The following is a 22261-nucleotide window of genomic DNA, read 5'->3' on the forward strand; positions in this document are numbered from 1 at the left end:
TACTTATTGAAAACTTCTAGCAATTATAGCGTGCTATAATTTGGGGCCTATACAGACTACTTTTAAGAAACAAATTGCTGTATATATGCAATAATGATACTACTGTCTGACTGTACCGTTACCAAGGAACGAAGCACCATCACAGACTTACCTACAGCTGTTACACAATAGTGTAGTAGCAGCCGCCAGACTAATAGTGGGTCTGTGTTGGTACTCGAATTCTAGCAAAGTTATACATGTACTTGCACTCCGTCTCGTGGATTCGTACTCGAGGCTTTTTGAATAGTAGTTTATAGGAACTGGTGTAAACTAGTACCCGTGTACTCATACCAAGGAATTTCTATATGTACTCGTAATCTTTCTCTCATACTACATGTGAATTAGCCGGTATATATTTATAGACCTCCTATGTACTGTGTAGTGTGTCTAATACAAGATTTAACATGCTTACCCTGATTGCCGGATGACTGCATAAGACAAAACGCCGTCAATATTATTCCTAATTTGATCAACCCCAGCCTTCTTTGAGAAAGTTGCCTAAATTTGCAGGCACGAAATATTTCCATGGTTTCAAATCACTGTTAGTATCCGCAATCAGATAAAATTCCAACCGATTCATGTTCGTTTACATATCTTTCGACGACACGTGTGACTGCAGTCTTTAGTAGTAAAGTTGTAATGATTCACGTGTTATTCGATAAACAAGCAGCAACGCACAGTAACCAAGTTTATCAAAGTATTCCGATCTCGATGTTCCAAAAACCATTTACTTTCAAGCTTGTCTTCAAAATGGTATTCTTGTCCATAAAAAAGTATCCCACATTCACATAAGCTCATCCAAAGTATGGTCACGTAAGGAAACTGTTTATGTAACCTTAGCCAGACGGGAATATCAAAACACCGTGGTATTATGGGCGGATTTCATAGACACGGGTACTTTGCAGGTCATGGTTATATACGGTGTCGCCCGGTGATCATAGTTGATGATATATGAAGTGTAACCGGTATATACACCCAAAGATGCGAATGAACCCTAAAACATTTTCGTCCACCCATTGCGTAATTTGTCATATCTGATACACTATACCGTTAGGTAATAACCTGTAACCATGGAGGTGAAAAAAGAACCATGCTGTAACGCACGAGTTTACGCACGGATTCCAAAGTGTTGGAATTTCCCCAGACGACATATGCCTATATTTATATTTAATGTTACTGGACACGCAGCTTTATTCTAATATAAGGTATACATGTTAATATGAGTTTGAAACGATATTATATCTACGGGGACGAGGAATATGTACGACAGGTCGAAATGCTCGTATCAATTTCGAAGTATTGTTTCTTAATTATCATTATAGTACTGCAAATACTAACGTTGTGCGAAACCTGGTGACGCGTACTGTGTATTTGCGTAACATAAGGCGCTTTCTGGTAACACGTTGGCATTTTTTTGTGGTCTTTATTATTTATATATATGTTATACCAAGTATATGAATTATTCACCGTTACATACCGCATGGACATAATATAATTCGATCATATGTAGTAGATATTCTAGAATTAATATGGGTATTACATTATCATATGTGGACATATAAGGTGAGCTCCGATTGGCTAGGAATGTATGTGGGTGCTGTCACTCGACTTAATTCCCACATTTAGAATCAAGTTTAGCCATTAATATCTTCTGCAATCAATTAAACAGGTGCACTATGGGACGGTTACATGTTATGACGTCAGGCTTCATTCGCCGTCGGATTCGAGTATTTTACCGTACTATATAGCAGACTTCATTCTATGCATGATTAAAGTAAAGATATGGTTTCGATATCTTTTTTTCTGCTTTATCGATCTTATATTTATTTACACCTCTGTCTATCCTTCTACCCTTCTTCTTTGCAACAAACCCATTTGTAAAACATGTTATTAACTCAACAAGTTATAAGAGCAATATTGTAACTGAAAAATCAAAATAAATAAATCCCCCTCCACTTCCCCTTCCCCTCCCCACCCCACCCCCTCACACACACAACTCCTCATCCTCGTCATTCATAATGCTTTCATCTCTCTCTTGAGATTTTGGATTGAATATGATTTAAATTGTGTTTAGTATAAACGCAAAACGAATAATGTCAGGAAAAATCTTTAACTTCAGCATGTTATAGCAAGGCATACTTTATACTATATACACAACTTTGCGTATTGAATGTTATTCCAAAACAGATGGGTGTGTGACGTGGATGGTGGAGTACAGTAAGGGAAATCAGGGTGAGGGAGAGGGGGGGGGATATGGAACAGTTATTACAGTTATTACTGCAGACAAGTTTCTATTAGGCCTCGTTAGAAGAACTAGGCGTTACTGTTCGATGAATGAGACAACCTCGTTAAAAAAGTTGATAAGCAGATGGTGCGAAGTGAATGTTTAAAAACAAAACTCTTTTATCTATGAGTAATACTAAACTGGTAACTTATTCACTTAATTTGCTTTGAAATCTTCAGTATATCTTTTGAAATGTTCTGGTTGGTACCAAGAATATTTGTTTATTTGCTTAGCTCGATAAAACTTGAAGCTTAAAGCTAACATGTTATTACATTACCTCTTTCTCTCTCGTTTTCCTTACTATATTTATTTGATGATGACGATGACGAGGATGACGACGATGACGATGACGAGGATGACGACGATGACGATGACGACGACGACGACGAAAACGATGATGACGACGACGATGACGACTATCACGATGACGACGATGACGACGATGACGATGATGATGACGATGACGATGATGATGATGATGATGATGATGATGATGATGATGATGATGATGATGATGATGATGATGATGATGATGATGATGATGATGATGATGATGATGATGATGATGATGATGATGATGATGATGATGATGATGATGATGATGATGATGATGATGATGATGATGATGATGATGATGATGATGATGATGATGACGATGATGATGATGATGACGATGACTATCACGGTGACGATGACGACGATGACGAAAATGACGACGACGATGACAATGATGACTGTAGAAGGGGGGGGGCAGTCTGGAATTATCGATAGCAGAATCAGCAATTAATTTTACTTCAACCATTCAACAACTTAAAATTCAGTAATCTACCTTTAAGCACAATCAAAGATCAAAGATAGCATGTGTTTCAACAAGAGGTTTCTTACTGAATAACCCATTGTTTCGGAAATCTACAAGTTTAATAATATATATATTTAATAGTAATCGGTATATCCAGGGGCGGCGATTTGTTTGAAATATTGGGGCGGGGGACATTTGCTTGGGTGCAGATACGTAGCAACTTAAGGATTTTCTCACCCGGGGGGGGGGGGGCGAATTACTATCAAAGCGGAGCGCCACCATTGGTTGGCGCGCAGCGTACAAGAAAATTTCTGGTTTTGATAGCCCCCCCCCCCCACCAGATCACCGGAAATGGCACTTCTCGGGCTTGAAATTAACCAACCAGATGTACACTTTTGCCTGAGAACCAAGTTTTTCCCAATGGTTTTTTTCCATCCATAACCTTTTACAAGATTGTCAGCAGTCACATATCATGTTCGACCTCATCGTATCTCCTGTGGATCATTGCTTTTTGTAGGTGATTCTACGTAACGGCCCACAATACCCGTCAGCCCCACTTTTCAAGGTTTTAAGCCCATTATTTGTTCAGAATTTGAATAATAAATTCACTTCAAACATACCCATAATAATGTTGCACAAAATTTCATCTATGAACAACCAATATAGAAAAACCCTCCTTCAACCCCTAACAGACCGGTCAAAATTGCACGAGTAGAGGGAAGTATGATGAAGGATGTTGGTCAGGGAATTTTCGAAAATTCAGACACAGTTAATTTATTGGTGTACAAATTAAGGGCGTAGGAACCGGGGGGGCTGGGGGGCGCCAGCCCCCCCAGTGAAAAATGTGGAGGGGCAGAAGTATCATTCCGCCCCCCCCCCCCGCTTCGCAAGTCAGAAAACCCCTTTTTCATTTCCAAATGAGAAAAAAAATCTCATTTTTGGAGCACCAAATTGCATCTAAGGCCAGGTGAAATACAAAATTAAGTTTACAAAATGGAGTGGGTGTTGAAGTGTGCTATATTGCACCAAATTGCATCTTAGGCCACCTGGAAATGCAAAAAAAAATCCAAAGGGGAGGGGACACCCCCTCCCCTTGACCCCTCCCCGAGGCCGGCCATCAATCGTCAGCCCCCCCACTCAAAAGTACCTTCCTACGCCACTGGTACAAATATTAAAACCTCTTATAACGGCTACTATAAAACTTCGATATCATAAATATACAAAAAAATTGCTCGAGGCGGGGGGGTCTCCCCCTTCGCCCCTCCCCCTTGGCTACGCGCCTGCGGTTAGAAATCTTGTAGGAAACAGGCCAAATGGAAACCCAGGGTCAACAAAGAGACTGGGGTTAAGAGTGGATCAGTAATGGGACTTGGGATAAGGGTGGATCAGTATGGAGAATGGGAATAAGAGCGGATCAGTAAGGAGACTGGAGATAGGAGTGCATCAGTAAGGGGACTGGAGATAAGAGCGGATCAGTAAGGGGACTGGAGATAAGAGCGGATCAGTAAGGGGACTGGAGATAAGAGGTGGATCAGTAAGGTGACTGGGGACAAAAGCGGATGAGTGAGGTAACTGGGGATAAGAGTGGATCAGTAAGGTGACTGGGGATAAGAGTGGATCAGTAAGGGGACTGGGGATAAGAGTGGATCAGTAATGGGACTGGGGATAAGAGTGGATCAGTAAGGGGACTGGGGATAAGAGTGGAGCAGTAAGGGGACTGGGGATAAGAGTGGATCAGTAACGAGACTGGAGATAAGAGTGGATCAGTTATAAGACTGAAGATAAAATGGATCAGCAAAGAGACTGGGATAAGAGTGGATCAGTAAGGAGACTGGGAATAAGAGCGGATCAGTGAGGTAACTGGGGATAAGAATAGATCAGCAAAGATATTGGAGATAAGAGTGGATCGGTAAGGTGACTGGAGATAAGAGCGGATCAGTAAGGGGACTGGAGATAAGAGGTGGATCAGTAAGGTGACTGGGGACAAAAGCGGATCAGTGAGGTAACTGGGTATAAGAACAGATCAGTAAGGTGACTGGGATAAGAGCGGATCAGTAAGGGGACTGGAGATAAGAGGTGGATCAGTAAGGTGACTGGGGACAAAAGCGGATGAGTGAGGTAACTGGGGATAAGAACAGATCAGTAAGGTGACTGGGGATAAGAGTGGATCAGTAAGGGGACTGTGGATAAGAACAGATCAGTAAGGTGACTGGGGATAAGAGTGGATCAGCAAAGAGACTGGAGATAAACGTGGATCAGTAAGGAGACTGGAGATAAGAGCGGATCAGTGAGGCAACTGTGGATAAGAAGAGATCAATAAGGTGGCTGGGGATAAGAGTGGATCAGCAAAGAGACTGGAGATAAAAGTGGATCAGTAAGGAGACTGGGGATAAGAGCGGATCAGTGAGGTAACTGTGGATAAGAAGAGATAAGTAAGGTGGCTGGGGATAAGAGTGGATCAGTAAGGAGACTAAAGATATGAGGTGGATCAGTAAGGTGACTGTGGATAAGAGTGGATCAGCAAAGAGACTGGAGATAAAAGTGGATCAGTAAGGAGACTGGGGATAAGAGCGGATCAGTGAGGTAACTGTGGATAAGAAGAGATCAGTAAGGTGGCTGGGGATAAGAGTGGATCAGTAAGGAGACTAAAGATATGAGGTGGATCAGTAAGGTGACTGTGGATAAGAGTGGATCAGCAAAGAGACTGGAGATAAGAGTGGATCAGTAAGGTGACTGTGGATAAGAGTGGATCAGCAAAGAGACTGGAGATAAAAGTGGATCAGTAAGGAGACTGGGGATAAGAGCGGATCAGTGAGGTAACTGTGGATAAGAAGAGATCAGTAAGGTGGCTGGGGATAAGAGTGGATCAGTAAGGAGACTAAAGATATGAGGCGGGTCAGTGAGGTAACTGTGGATAAGAGTGGATCAGCAAAGAGACTGGAGATAAGATTGGATCAGTAAGGTAACAAGGGATAAGAGGGCATCACTAAGGACACTGGGGATAAGGATGGATCAGTTTAGGTACACAGGCTCTACAGTGGGTAACTTCTCCTTAAAAGAATACGTCTCAATATAACCCACATGTAGTATAGCATTTCTTGAGTTCTGTAACTTTTGAAGACTCGGACAGGTATTTGTGCGCCCTCATTACTTTATCATGATTCACTGGTATCGACTGGAAATAGCAAATATTTCTACGTCACAGAAAGTTTCCAACATCGATGAGCCATAAATATATCGACCTACTATATATATATACCTCCATCAAGACTTCGTGTGATTGAGTTTATAAGATCTGATTGATTGCACACCGTTGGCATATGTATTTACAATAATGATAGTTGGTTTCGGCTTTCTAAAGGAGGTACCGCGACCCTTGACCTATCGAGAGGGCCCTGTCTTAACACCAATGGATGGTTGATACATTCTATATGTGCATGTTGGACGTAGGAACCAAATATGCAGTGTTTTTATCACCATTGTGCTATCAAAGGTATGGAATGTGATGGCGATATTTAACACAATAGCAAATCAAACTGGAAGCTAGAGGATTGGGGGGGGGGGGGAAGAGGGCTGGATATTTCCATTCCGTGCCTATCACGGCGATCCGTAATCACGGTAAAAATAATGAAAATGACTGGCGTAGTGCAGCCGAAAGACCCCTCCTTCCCCACCCACTTCCCTCCCAGGCTTCTATATTCAGACAAACACTAGGACCTTGACTTATTCAAGGTTTCGTCTGTGTGGAGTTCTTCCGTGGATTTTTCATGTGGTCTGGCTGTGAGCAGGGTGGATTGCAATATCAATTGCCCCCGACTCAATGATTCAACAGGTGGTGCTGAAGCAACCGGCACATTCAGCGCCACGGACGAAGCTAGCATGTTTTGTGACCGAGAGGAAATGAGCGTTTCCGCCACCTAACCCCTAGTGTCATCGAACCCAGTGCAGTGACGCACACGTTTCCGAGCCGGCTTGCCGACAGGCCAATCCTCTTCTGGTTTGGAGTGCTGGTTTCGAAACTACTCCGTAGTCCATAGTATAACAGTTAACCTGGTCGATTTGGTCGCTTCAACTTCATCAGTAGCCTGTACCAAATTGGTTGTCCGATACTGGTTCACACGTACTATCGTCCATTGGATGGACTGGACGTGAAGTGACACAGTCATTGGTACGGAGATGTCAAGACTAACTCGTAATAAACAGAAAGATAACTCATGTACTCCTGTGTTAACGTCACGTGAACAGGGCCTCCTAACGCCACAAATATACTATGATTAAATCAGGTTGGATTAGTAGATTAGTAAAGCTAAATCTTTAGACAAAGCTAAATCCCACTAAGCTATCGTTTAAAATGGAAGAATGTCGATGCTCTCTCCATTCTTACTCCCTGCCTCTATTTCTTTCTTCTCTCCTTCTCTCTCTCTCTACTGTGTGATGCTACTTGTTGAAAGGGTTATAAAATCATATATAAACTGTAACGACCCCAAACACCAGCACTTTAAACTATAAATAGAGGGCGTTTTGCAACGTTCAGCACCAGAGCCGTATATAGAGAGAGTTTGGCCAACCATGTAACCGATTTGGATTGGTCGAGAGGGAAAACGCCCACACAGGGTGCTAAAATAGGTCCACTTGAAAACTTTATAGCAGGCGACACGCGTACTCACAGTGTATGACTATCGTTTGTGTACACGAAAAAAGTACGAAATTATGAAAGAAATGGTGCTGGGGATGCTGCAATCGGTCAGAACATGGATATTGTTGTTTGATTTTCCGACTGACCATAAAAGAAGAGGAATTTTGTGGAAGTAGAAAGAACAAGATGGAGATCTAATGAAAAAAAAGTCTGTGTAGCCTAGGCCCATATTAGCCATAGGCCCTAGTGTAATACGAGTAATGTACAAGCAATGCGAGAATTTTACGTTCAGACTGGTTTCTGTAATTACATTCATGGCTATTCTCTCTCGTTTTACGATCCAAAATTTCGATTTCATTATGCCAGCTCTCCTAATCATAGGCATGGCAGTTTCAGTCGCACAACTTTATCCTAATTCTTAGTTATTGTATGTCTAGGCTATGCCTAGCCTAAAAAAGTATCACTTTTAGTTTAATGTAAAAGGGTGGGCTAGCCTCTAAGCATCACGTAAAGCCCTAATCCTTAGTTAAGCCCGAAGCATAAGTTAAGCCTGGGCTTAGTTAGACCTGGACCATTCTTGCTATTACTACAACTTATAGCACATTACATAATATGGCACAGTATAAGGCCCAATTAAACTAGGCCTAAGGAAAACAAAGTAGCCTAGGCCTAAACTAGTTAGGCTAGGTCTATACTCATTGGCAACTTGTGGGTTGTGTACACATACAGGCCTAATTATATAGACCCTTTTAGTATGCCATAAACAAGTGCCCAAATGGTTAAATGATCTTGGTTTGTGTTAATTGTCAGCATTGGCCTAGCCTTTTTAGGCTAACATGAATTCAGCCTAATTTTTTCTTCTTCAAAAGTATAGCCTAGGCCTTGGTTTAATTTGGATGCAGTCAACTATCATTTATCAAAGTAGCAGGGGCCTAGGCTACATTTCAAAGACCACTAGGCCAAGGCTAATTATGGTATTGGTAGCCTAGCCTTAGTCATGCTTATTGCAAAGACTACCCTACACTCTTGTCTTGGTCACTGAATTATCTTAAGAGCCCTGTCACCACATGTTGATAAAGAAATGTTCAAACTATTGCGTAGGCCTAGTTTAGGCAATGCACGGTTTCGTTTGACTGTTTTAAAGGAAGACTTGAAAATTTAGTGTTAACTGGTATTTCATTAATAAGCAAAACTGCCTGTGCATTCCAACGGAGTGCAAATTAAGAGGGGGGGGGGATGCAGTATGATACACCTTTCAAGTTTTAACACATTATAAATGCACTTATGCCAGAAAGTCATTGCATCAGTAACTCCTTATTCCCTTAATTGACACCCACATTGATGATTGAAGTTAAAAAAAAATCTTTTTAAATTATCTTTAAACTGTAAATTTTAACTCCCTGAATTTCAGGACTTTTTTTACAAATCAAAGGTGACATGTGCTCTGAAGAAAAACTCCTAACATAAAAAGCCACAGTTAGCAGACTGTGATAAAGACGAACCTGGTGAGTGACTACTAGACTGAAATCCACTTCCTGCAACCACAGCAATAAAGTCTTTGTTTTAATCAATGCACTTGTGTGTTTGAAACTTTCAAATGGACACTCAATGGCAGTTGGTTAAGATATAAGGTTTTACCTTCATCATGGAGAGTTGAAGGGAATCTGCCTCATCATCTGAATAATGGACTCAAGGATAGCAACAAATCATGATTGGATAATGATTTTGAGCAAGTAAATATCTGGCAATTTGAAAGTTTGTATTATTTTTTTACATATTATTTAAGCTGTTTAGCTCACACACAAGCAAATGATCAAGTGACAAGAACCGATGCAGTATATTTAAAGGTATTGAAGACTCGCCCTAAACCGCATGCCACGCTCTGAAAAAGTTTACTTTCCGTTGCTTGCAAGTGAAGTTTTTTTGTGTCGCTACAAAATGGAGACAGTAATGAAACCTGATACGTTGTTATCTTTTATCTAGACCTGAGATGTCCACGCTGCTATGTGCACTGTGTTGTGGGTATTGACCGTGATGTTTGTATTGACTGTACACTAATGTCTATTTACAGATGGTAGCAAGCTGTGTGTGTTTTTAGTGGGATGACTGGGATCAATGGTGGTGTCTAACACTTCTGTTACACCGCATTCGAAACTAGGTCAGATTACCGGCATGAGACGTTTCTTTGTGCGGCAGTCTTCACACCCTTCAAGGAGAAGTATTTATATCCCATTAATAGAGAAAGAATTATGTTTCAATTGGTAGCATGCAACTTAAAATTTTGCAAACATTAGATACAATCAAACAATAACAAGGTTCATTTACAAGGTAATCTACTGCCCTTTATTTCACATTAGTCTGTCACATCAGAAGGTCACAGCTTTCAATAATGATACAAACAAATTCCCTTGATGGGTGCTTCGTTAGATTCCTGCAATTTTCAAGTTTATCAATGTAATAAGTTCTGAATGTGGCAATGTGGAGAAGCTTTGGGATAATCTGTGGATAAGACTGCCAGACTATCAACAAGATTCCACATCCATGCAACTCCAACTGCTTCCTTCACCTCCTTGCAGATGTACCACATGTCCAAAAAAAAGTCAGCATTGGTTAATGTAATTAAAATCTGGCTTCCTCCTGAGCTGGCAAATACACATGAATTGTCAAGTACAGAGGTCAGTGTGAAACCACTGAAAGATCTTCTCAGCTTTCAAGAAAACAAAGACTTGAAGCCAAATTGACAGAGGCCACACTGATACCATTCCACTCTCATAAGATGAAGGTATCACACACACTTCATTTTGCTTCTGCGATGCAGTGCCTGGTAGACTGTGAGGGTCACACAATGGATGTTTTAACAACTGCCTGGTTTATAGAGCTCTGCAACAGATAATTCATCCTGATGTCTAGTCGTCATCCTGTCATGGCCTTGAGCAAGTTGAACCCACTTCAACACAAAGCAGCTATTGAATTATTGTCTAGGTACTGTCAAATCCACATCACCATCATTGCTGGTTCCAGCTAAGCTGACCATAATAAAAGAGTACAATGAGGGTTGTTTAATTCACCCAACAGAGCTTGCATTCCAGTACCTTTGGGCAGCTGAAAAGATGTTCAGAAATTGTTATATGAGTGTGTTTGTATGCATGCATATGTGTGACAGTTTTCTTGCTTTACAGAACAGCTCCATTTTGATAAGCTATGTAACGTGGAAACCTGCCAATCATATGTTTGAAATAGGACAGGCTGAAACGATTCTTAAATGAAAGGCTTAACGACTTATTGCATTTTTATACATCACTGTTCAGGTAAGGCCAGTATGAAGAATAAGTAACAATTAATAATTATCATTATGGCCATTTGCTGTCTGCATAATAACAGACTGAATGATGTCATCAGCCCTGTGCTCAGTTGACAACACTGACAAGTAGGCACACTATGTCAGTGTGATCCATGAAACCTTATTAAGGACATGACCGTATAGTATACATGTTAATGGAAAATACATAAGCTACAAGATACACCAGTATTCAGTTGTTGCAGCTTTTGTTTTCTCGACAGACCCATTCAATCTGTTGCACCTACTATAGCCTAGTACTACATTCCTGAGAAATTAACACCACAATATCAGTCTTAGGTTTGCCAATAGACTCCCAACTATTGCTAACTCCTACACTCAAGTATATAGTTTAGTTTAGTAGAAAACAAGTCCAGGAGAGACATTCAAGTCCCCATTAAGGACCCTAAGGCTATATGAGAGGAATAAAACTGAGGACATCAAATGTCATACCCATTTACAATGCTTAATGTACTCATCCAAAGTATTATTAAACCCATTCACACTACTTGCAATTCAACCTTCTAAGGCAAACCATTCCATCCATTCACAACCCTTGTATAAGTTGTATTAGACTTTAGAGAAAAAGTTATGCCGAATATTAATCCTACTATGTAACTTCTGGAGTTAATACAATGACCTCTGGTACAACTACTTTTGGCAAACCTGAAAAGATCAGTGAAGCATAAATTGTCATTTTATGTGTAGGCCTACTTTATTTAATTGAAGGATCTATTAATGTAGGCCTGATGATATAGTTGTGCGTCTGTAATCTAGCCTAGCCAGGACTGTAATGTGTGCTTTTCGTTTGTATGACTAAAGTAGGACTAGTAGTATGAGGCGTAAAATGAAACAAGTGTAATGACAGGTTGTCAGCTAGTTTTCTATGCATTTCAGGTGTGAAGATAAACGTAAATGTCATTAACTAACGCATACTCTAATTCATTACCTGATATCCATTTTGTTCCTCGTATGCCTGTCAAAATCTGACATTCTGAGTCGCTTCGTTTGTTCGCAACGAGCACAGTGTGCAAAGCTGCTATATATTGTGTGTGGTGTTTTTCGTGTTTCGCGCAACTGGTAACGACAACTGGACCTATTTTGATGCCCATGGTTTGCGTGTGACGTCACAAATCGCCAGTTGGCCAAACTCTCTCTATATACGGCTCTGAGCACCAGAGCCGTTAATAAAGACGGCTCTGTTCAGCAACAGAGCCGTATATAGACGGCTCTGTTCAGCACTAGAGTTCTTTTATCGAATCGTATAGAGATTATATACTGCTATAACCAGAGCCTTAGATCTACCGAGCTGTCTAGAACTATACTTTTTCTGTTTTGAAACAGCGCCATGTATATGTTGACCGTATAATCACGTGCACCTCACTGCAATATATTAAGAATCCAAAATATTGCTATTTGACAGCTTTCTGTTGTATTATTTTAATAAATATTATTTATTTTTTGTTTTGATTTAAAGTTTTGTGCCAGTAAAGAATGACTTGTAACGGGAGAAAAAAAGAGAGTGCAGTCCCACGTAGATTAGTTTGAATTTTGATGCGGATAAACTGCTAACATAAATATTATAACAACATGCAATTGATTTGGGTTGTAACAATGTATCATCCTTAACAAGCTGTAAGTAATATCCCTGTTAAACTGGAAAACGTACTCAAGAATCTCATAAAGTGACCTATATACCTATAGGGTTGCATCCGTTATTTTAAACCCATTTCAAATCCATTGGGGAAACACCTACATATCCTACATATTTTCCAACCTTTGTGGCCCACCAAGGGCACTACATTATTGACACTCCAGTGGCGTTCATAAAGGGAGATGCCCTCCCCCCCCCCTCCCCCGCACTTGCGATCGTCGGAGGGAGAGTAATGACTATTAAGGGTGTACCGTTCCCCTTTTTCAACTTTAAGGTTACTTCTATATAGACCAAAATATATTGTCTAAATATGCCTCAGAATCCACCTAAATTTGACATCTATTGTTTTATTCCTAGGTAGGACCCCCAACCCCTATCATAGGAGACGGCTTTTAGTGCAGTCCTCGCCTTTATTAAATCCATCATTGGCCTCAACGCCATACCTTAATCAGTCAGGGGAAATTTTGAATTTATTAGTACAACCATCCTTTTAGAGCTACTTATAAAACCGAAATTATAGTCTTAATATGCCTCAGAATGTACCATTTGACTTTTATATTTCACTTGTTTCCTGGGAGATGACCCCCGGACAACCCCCCCAACCCCCCCATACGTTGAAGTTGGCTTCAGTCACCCCACCAGGGGCGGCGATTTGTTTCAAATATTGGGGGACATTTGCTTGGGTGCAGGATTATAGCAACTTTCAGCCCCAAATTTGTTCGCGCGCATCGTGATATTTTATATATATTTATATATATATATATATATATATATATATATATATATATATATATATATATATATATATATATATATATATTTATATATATATATATATATATATATATATATATAGAGTAGAGTAGGTTGGCGTCTATCTTGGCGCAGAGTGCTCTATGTCCATTGGACAGAGCGGAATATATGTTGACATACATTCAAGACAAAGAGAAATACACCTTCATCAGCTTCGACATCGTTGAATTCTACCCCTCCATAACAAGAAGCCTACTGGAAAAGGCCTTAACCATGGCTAAGGATCACACCCACATCTCCAACCAAGACGTACAAATCATAATGCACTCCAGGAAGTCACTCCTTTTCGACAACGGCACACCCTGGATGAAGAAAGGACACAATGACCTCTTTGATGTCACAATGGGCAGCTACGATGGGGCCGAGGTATGCGAGCTTGTAGGACTCTACATCCTAAACACACTAGCAAGAGAATATGGGAAGGAATACATCGGGCTATACAGGGACGACGGCCTAGCAGCCTTCAAAAACACCAACGGAAGTAAAGCAGACCGGATAAGAAAACACATGATCAGCTTATTCAAAGAACTGGGGCTCAACATCACCATCGATTGCAACCTGAAGATCACCAACTTCCTCGACGTAACATTCAACCTCAACACCGGAAAACACTACCCTTACAGGAAGCCCAACGACCACCCAGTGTACATCCACAGGAATTCCAACCACCCACCAAACATCATCAGGTCCCTGCCAGCCTCAATCAGCAGACGTATCTCCGCCATCTCCCACGACGAGGTGATCTTTAAGAAAGCCGCACCAGCCTACGAGGAAGCACTCAAGTCAAGTAATTACACCGAGGGTCTCTCATACATCGCCCACCAACCTACCAAGAACAACCGAAACAGAAAGCGCAACATCATCTGGTTCAACCCACCTTTTAGCAGCAACGTGGCCACGAACATAGGAGGCACATTCCTGAAACTTATCAACAAACACTTCCCGAAGACATCGAAACTACACAAGATTTTCAACAGAAACACCGTGAAAGTCAGTTACAGTTGCATGCCCAACATCGCCAGCATCATCAAAGGACACAACAAACGTATAGCAGCCACCCACACAGCGAAAGAAAAGGAAGCCTGCAACTGCCGAAAAAAGGACACATGCCCACTAAATGGAAACTGCCAGGCATCTAACATCATATACAAGGCCGAAGTGAAAACCATCGACAACTGCAAGACATACATCGGCCTAACAGAACCCCCCTTCAAGCTCAGATACGGTAACCACAAGATGTCGCTCAACCACGAAAAACACCAAAACGCAACGGAACTCTCGAAGCACATCTGGCAGCTGAAACAGAACAACCAGCCATTCACTATCAATTGGTCGATCGCCAGCAGAGCCAAAGCCTACAGCAACGAGTCGAAGCGGTGCAACCTCTGTCTCACTGAAAAACTCATCATTATCAACACAGACAAACGGACCCTCCTGAACAAACGCCCAGAGCTCATATCGAAGTGTCGCCACGAAAACAAGTTCTACATAAACAACTCCAGTCCAACCACCAAACACCGTCAAGAGAACCACACACAACTAAGGAGCGAGCACCGAAGGAAGGCAAAAAACCCCAACAACAGATCGGACGCAAAAGAGAATACACCAACAGCCGAACACCGAAGAAAGTCTTACAAACCCACAAACAGAACGGACGCGAAAGAGAATACCCCGGCAGAACAATACACCAACAACCGCATAATCCCCGGTAATCCCGACGAGGATCCTATATATTCATGGAGCATAACTTGAAGCTACCAGTTGTCTGAAGATCGCTACAAAGCGTGAAACTCCGAGTTACAACTACTAGTGTTCCACTAGTCTCATCTAGTATCAACATATATATATATATATATATATATATATATGGTTACTGGTTGCAATAGCCCTATTTTCCTTCTTTATCGGCAAACCAAATTTCATTACGGATGCGGTCCGTCTAGCTAATTCATTTGGAAAAAGGCAAATCTACTTTCAGTCTGTGACGTTTTTTTGGTGAAATTTAGTAATTTTGACATGGTTAGACAGGCGCGTAGCGAGGAATTTGCCAATGGAGGTGCGAAGATGGTAGGCAAACTATCTAAGCGTATAGCGCCACCACGTGTTGGCCCGAAGCGTAAAAGAAAATTTTGGCCGAAAATGCCTCCCAGATCGCTGGAAATGGCACTTCCAAGGACTGTGTTGCATCTAAGCATTTTCTATTTTGAAATTACTAGCGATATCATAAAAAATATATATATACCCGAGGGAGGGGGCGGTCGTCATAGGCGTAGGAGGCGGGGGCTGCAGCCCAAAAGTTTTTGTGAAAATTCGGGCAATATGCTGAGAATTTTTTCGGGCACCTACTGAAAGAATATTAATTTTGCAATGTGTTTTTTAATGGTTAAACTTATATTATTATTATCATTATTATTGTAGCGACTTCCCAATAATTCTAACCAATAGGGATGGGTTATAACACGGAAAATGATTGTATGTTATTGGAATGTGATGTAATAACCGATGAATGCCTATATGATATGCACATTAACATTTTAGTTATAATTTTCGGGCAAGTCGTTACAGCCCCCCAAATCAAATTCGGCTCCTACGCCTGTGGCGCCGCCGCCGCCAAATATGATTTGGATAAATAATCTCACGCATTATTTTCTATTTATACCCACATAATAAAAAATTATGCCACCAAATATTGGGGGGATATTAGATACTATATCCCCTACCTAAAATATTGGGGGGGGGGGACATGTCCCCCGTCCTCCCATGATCGCCGCCCATGGTAGTACCCCAACTTTATAAAGTAGTTCATTCACATCTGGCCCATCCATAAAGATTCAGATCCCTACCTACACTCAGCTGTGAGAATTTTTAATTTTATTAATATTTATAGAACAATCTTGCGCATAGACCTACTTTCATGTTTTCGAATGCATCATTTGACGTTGAAGATTTTTTTTCTGGGGGTGGACTCTGCCTTTGCCCCTGCCTTTATAAAATCCTTCATTGGCCTCTGGCCGTTCCTCAAAAGTTCTACCCCATACCATAATCTTTCGAGGGAAATTTTGAATATTCGCCCCCCCCCCCACACCCACCCACCTTTGAAATCCTGTGCCCACCCTTTTCCCTATTAAGATTCCAGGAGAAAAATTCGAAAACGTAAATTAGGCATGTCCTGCCTGGAAGTGTTTCACGAAGCCCTTGACCTTGGCCCCATTTTCAGGCCAGTAGCCAGAGTAACCGATTGGGGGGGGGGGTGGGGGACATCAACGCAGGAGGACCGCCCCTCCCTCCCCTTTCAGAATTTAGATTTTCTCAGGGGGCTTAGAATCCAAAAGGTGCAATGTTTTCCATCTTTTCCACCTACATTTGTTTTCCATATTTCTGTTTTGTACACAGCCTTACCTTTATTTATTGAGCTAGAAATTTTGAAAACAAACACAATTTGGGGTCCCGTAACCTCCCCCCCCCCCATTGTGGCTACGTGTCTGAGGGGCCCCCGTTATCTTTACCAAGGTGTCGGCCTCATATGATTATTGGACAATTGGGCACTAGATGCAAAACAAAATTATGCTTCTATAAACTAATCCTTTCTTTAAGGGTAATAATATTGCGTCCACCTGTCTACTGTAACTCGTCATCAAATTGTTTTTATGGCTTTTCACTGAGATATTAAAGCTTTCGTAGATTCGATTAAAATCTTCATGATTGTAAAAAGTGCACTCAAAGACTTAATAAGACGAGCCTGCTGGAAAGGCTTTCATGTCTTAGCATACTGTAAGTGTAAACGCTCAAATTTGCTTTCAATTTGGCAACTTTTCAGGAAACGTATTTGTCATACACCAAGTGACAGGGAGGGAAGGGGGGAGGGGGGAGTACGAAAAAGTGTGAAATTTGCAACTGGACTTGTAACAGAATACTAAAAATAACAAAAACACAGAGAAAAAGAATTGTTGCATGAATATTTATATAATATGAGAAGTGAATAATAAAGAAAGCACAAAGTAAGCCGCATGACATAATGAATATAATGAATATAATTATATATATTATTTTACAAAACCACGACGCTTATTAAACTGTACATTATCTACCTACAGAACTGTATATACTTCTTTCATTGTCTTTACTTCAAAAGCAGCTCTTTACTTTTGGACGTAAAATTTGGTCGAAAGATAAATATAAGTATGTGATTAATTCCATTTGTCGATTAGTTAGCAGATTAACAATTAATTAGTTATTTTAATCAATTCTGAATATGTTTTCAGTACGATTTTCCTCCATAACTTCAGAATCCTTCCTTCTTGGCAGATGAGTAGCCGTTTCGTAAGAAGCTGCTTAAATAATAAATCTTTTACTTTAGGGTGTCATGCTCAGACTTAACATGTAACGTTTCACTTAACGTAGTAATAATATTCATACAGTCATGGATATCATGGAAAAGACATTAAAAACGAATGAAATCACCGTGCAAAAATGGATCACATCGCCAGGACCCCATACAAACTCAATGTTTAAACTTAACGAAAAATAGAATAAATCAGATATATTCAATGAAAAACAATATTCTATACCTGTACCCATTGACAGATTTATAGCACAATCTTTAGCAATAAGACACCATAGGCTTCCACCCCTTACCCGCCCCCCCCCCCCATGTTAGGAGGCACATCCTAATAAAATAGAAATGTGGAATATCTTGCCCGAAAATGTTCCCAGCCGTTCCACCACCCCTAGGCATTTGCCACATATGTTTATTAGATAATCTGGCATTGCTAATATCTTGTTCCCCCCCCCCCCACAGGGAAAGTTAGCTACTAAAAACTGTCGGTATTCGATGACTTAGTTATCCAAGCAATGTGATCAGTGTAGGCTACCACTAACATTTGCAGCTTCTATGACACCATTTTGAGGTTTTCGACTGCAAGATACTCTTTTTCTTCAAAAAGAGAGGGGCTAGCCCAAAACCATAGGTGTAAGAGCCCAATTTTATTTGGGGGGGGGGGGCTGTAACGACTTGCTCAAAAAAATAACCAAAATTTATATGTACATATCATATAGGCATGCATCGGTTATACATCGCATGCCAATTACATACAATCATTTGCTGTGTTATTACCCTTCCACATTGGTAATAATTTTTCGGGATGTTGTTACAATCATAATGATAATAATCATATAAGTTTAACCATTGAAAAACACATTGCAATTTATTTTTGTTTCAGTAGGTGCCCGAAAAATTCTCAGCATATTGCCCGAATTTTCACAAAAATATTTGGTTGGGGGGGGGGGGGGGGGGGGTCTGTAGACCCCCTAGCCGCCTCTGCCCAAAACCCTTCTACCAGAACACGATTTAGCCAGGACCATAAACGCCAGCTGTATTTCCCTTCTCCCCAAGAGCGTTGTCCGTTGTCCCATGTTTATGAAGATCACCAGCCAGCTTTATTCCTGGTTCTGTTCGATCCATTACTACACCAACAAAATGTTACACTATTGAAGAAGATGCCAATACTCAGTTTAGATCTACCATGTGTATCTTGTACATTCACCTTACCTATTTTGCATACACAAACTGGAAGTTATCATTTACTGAGCGTTGAGGTTAATTAACAGCTTGTTGCACCCATGTGAATAAGCTAACAGACCTCACAGAGTTCGTATATAGAACGTGCTGGTCATAATTCCATTAACGTTTTGTGAGTAGTTCAACATGGTTATGAAACATACTCGACTACCTTAGCGTAATTATCAGCCTGTGACTACCCTTCCATTGTCCCAATGTTATCAGTCATTTTGTAAGCTGGAAAAGATCAGAGAACTCTTGTGTTTTAATGTTTACCAGTCACTGTTCCATTATTCATTTACTTATATAATTATATATACAAAGCTGAATTTCTCTTGAAATCTCTTCCCTGCCGCATTCTGATATCAAATGAAACTGCATTCCAGATCCTCCTGCAAGCAGGAACTTGTGAAGAAGCCTCATTGGCTTATCAAAGCCGCAAGCTGACCGAAGTCAGTCTCTAATTAGATTCATGTTTAACGTCCATTGTTATGAATTGTCAACAACTCTGTAACTGGACGACGTACATTAATCTTGGAGTGACTCGAACTCGGGACCTTATGATTGAAAGGCACCGGCGTTAATCACTGAGCTAACACTTCTACGAAACTGAGACTTGATCTATGGTTACCTGGTATGCAAGGTTACTGTGGCTTCTGACTGGCATCCTTAGCAGAGAAATGGTTATATAGGGAGCGCCACCAACTAAGGGGTACTGGATAGAATGTTGAGTTTGTGACCCTTGGTTCGAATCATGTTCTAGCCATTAATATAATGGTCTTTTCCAATGATTAAAAATTTCCAAGTAAGTTTTTCCATTATTAATTTACTTACATACGTTGAAGGTGGTAAGGAAACTATTGTTGAGAATAATCAAATCATAGCAAAGAAAACATGTCTCCCCCCTCCTTCTCCACACGCTTATTTCTCCAAACTGTCGTTTATTACAAATACATCTTGGTTACATGTATTGCTGTGATGACATCTGTAATTGCACCAAATAATTCTTTAGAATACACACAAAAACATTAAATATAAACCATTTAACTATCAGTTAAAAGCCACATTTGATGGGATAATACCAAATTTATTATGATCAGAAAAACAGTTGCATAATAATAAAGACAAGCAAACACAAATCGATCACCATATCCCTACAGCCATGCCATCTAATAGTAGTAGCGAAAACAGTTTTCCTATTGTCCTGTATAAATACACATGGAATACAAAGTGTAACTTTTCCCGCCAAATTCGTTTGGATTTTCAAAAGCCTTTGCTTTGACTACCTATTGCTTATTCTGTCTTATGCATCACACGGAATTTACAGAAGGTACAAAAAACAAGGTAAGTGCACAAACTTCAGGAGTGGACCCTTAATACTACTCGCATAAAATGACAAAGATTCTTATTTATTTATCAGATAATAGTTTTGGTACAGTTTGGATGCTTTCTGATATTTATGTGATTTATCTGTTTTGGTAAATCAATGAAGTATCTCTATTTTCTTCCATCTTCTACCACTCCCTTCTTCCTCCCCCTCCCTCAAACCAACCCCCTCTACCACCCTGGGCCTCATGCACCAATCTTTAATATACTGCAACCACAATGAGTCCACTGATTTTCATTATTTTTAATATCTCTGTGTTTTTTTTTTGTGTTTTTTTCAACCCAGTTGTGATAGGGTGTGGGGAGTTAAGATCAACTTGGAGTCATTATCTACAATACTGTAAATTTTAACTCTAAATTATTAATATTTGGGTATGTGAGTGGCAGAAGAAGTTTCCCCACATGTATGATACAAACACCACATTTTGTGAAAGAGCTAGTCAAGTTTCTGCTGGTAAATTTCCAACATACTATTCTACGAAATCCATCATATTTTCGTGGATTTCAGGAATGGTAGTGTGACCATAGAATTATCTTGAATCCAAAAATACAAAGTATAATAGGCAAGTATGTCACTGGTGTAGTAATGCAGTACTGTTGTCGTTTAAGTACATTAAATCTATGCCACTTAATACTAGGAGTACCTCATGTTTACTAACCCTTACCAATATACAATAAGATTTTTATGCTATGCAGTAATGCTAAGTATTTAGGGGTGTCCAGTACAGGTTCTTTGTGTACTACAAATGTCATTCAAACAATTTAGGCTACATTGTATTAAAAACAAGACATGATAAAAAAATATATGGAAATATGCATCACTATATAAACAAAAAATTCAATCAAAAACAATTTGGCATCTTTGAACAGAGTTCTTTTGATAACATTTTTTGGATTATTGCTTATCTTGACAAAGTATTTGGTCTCTTTATACTGGTCCAACAAGAAGTTGTTTCATACTAGTTCGGTCTAGTCCAGTATAACTCACTGTTCTGTTTCGGGTACTATCTGCAACACTTTCAAACTGGTCTGGTACACTTCGTAGTTCTATTAATAGTTCAGTCTACAAGACCTTTGATAGACTGGTCTGATACACCTCACACATCTGTTTGGAGTAAAGTCTAGTTCGGCCTGGTCCGGTATAATTCACAGTTCTGTTTCGGGTATTATCTGCAACACTTTCAAACTGGTCTGGTACACTTCGTAGTTCTATTAATAGTTCAGTCTACAAAACCTTTGATAGACTGGTCTGATACACCTCACACATCTGTTTGGAGTAAAGTCTAGTTCGGCCTGGTCCAGTATAACTCACTGTTCTGTTTCGGGTATTATCTGCAACACTTTCAAACTGGTCTGGTACACCTCGTAGTTCTATTAATAGGTAAGTCTGCAAGACCTTTGATAGACTGGTCTGAGACACCTCACACATCTGTATGGAGTGAAGTTTAGTTCGGCCTGGTCCGGTATAATTCACAGTTCTGTTTCGGGTACTATCTGCAACATTCAAACTGGTCTGGTACACCTCGTAGTTCTATTAATAATTCAGTCTGCAAGACCTTTGATAGACTGGTCTGATACACCTCACTCATCTGTTTGGAGTAAAGTCTTGTTTGGCATGGTCCGGTCAGGTATATATCACAATTCTGTTTGGGGTATTTTCTGCAAAAGAACATGAAAAATTTCAAATAAAGTGGTAAGTTTCAAACATAGAAAAAGTTGGTGATATGACTTTTTTATTGGATTTTCTTATGGTTTG

At 40.2% G+C, this 22261-nt stretch overlaps 2 protein-coding genes across 12 annotated transcripts in view; both read right to left on the reverse strand.

The window, feature by feature from the left end:
- The window catches only part of LOC139976355 (uncharacterized), a 96916-nt gene extending 95890 nt beyond the window's left edge, over nt 1-1026 (reverse strand). Inside the window, exon 1 of the mRNA XM_071985048.1 lies at nt 452-1026. Coding sequence (XP_071841149.1) covers nt 452-566 — 115 coding nt within the window. The 5' untranslated portion in view covers nt 567-1026. The remainder of the gene's footprint in view (nt 1-451) is intronic.
- Nucleotides 1-22261, reverse strand: part of LOC139976171 (uncharacterized) — a 192145-nt gene that overhangs the window by 109914 nt on the left and 59970 nt on the right. The window contains exon 21 of one of the 11 annotated variants that reach the window (XM_071984672.1): nt 17502-22164. The exons of the other annotated variants lie outside the window; for them this stretch is intronic. Within the exon in view, the coding sequence (XP_071840773.1) occupies nt 22141-22164 (24 nt within the window). The 3' untranslated portion in view covers nt 17502-22140. Of the gene's footprint in view, nt 1-17501; nt 22165-22261 lie in introns of those variants that run through there. 11 annotated transcript variants of the gene reach the window in all.

Source organism: Apostichopus japonicus, chromosome 11 (genome assembly GCF_037975245.1).
Source record: "Apostichopus japonicus isolate 1M-3 chromosome 11, ASM3797524v1, whole genome shotgun sequence".
Classification (NCBI taxonomy): domain Eukaryota; kingdom Metazoa; phylum Echinodermata; class Holothuroidea; order Aspidochirotida; family Stichopodidae; genus Apostichopus; species Apostichopus japonicus.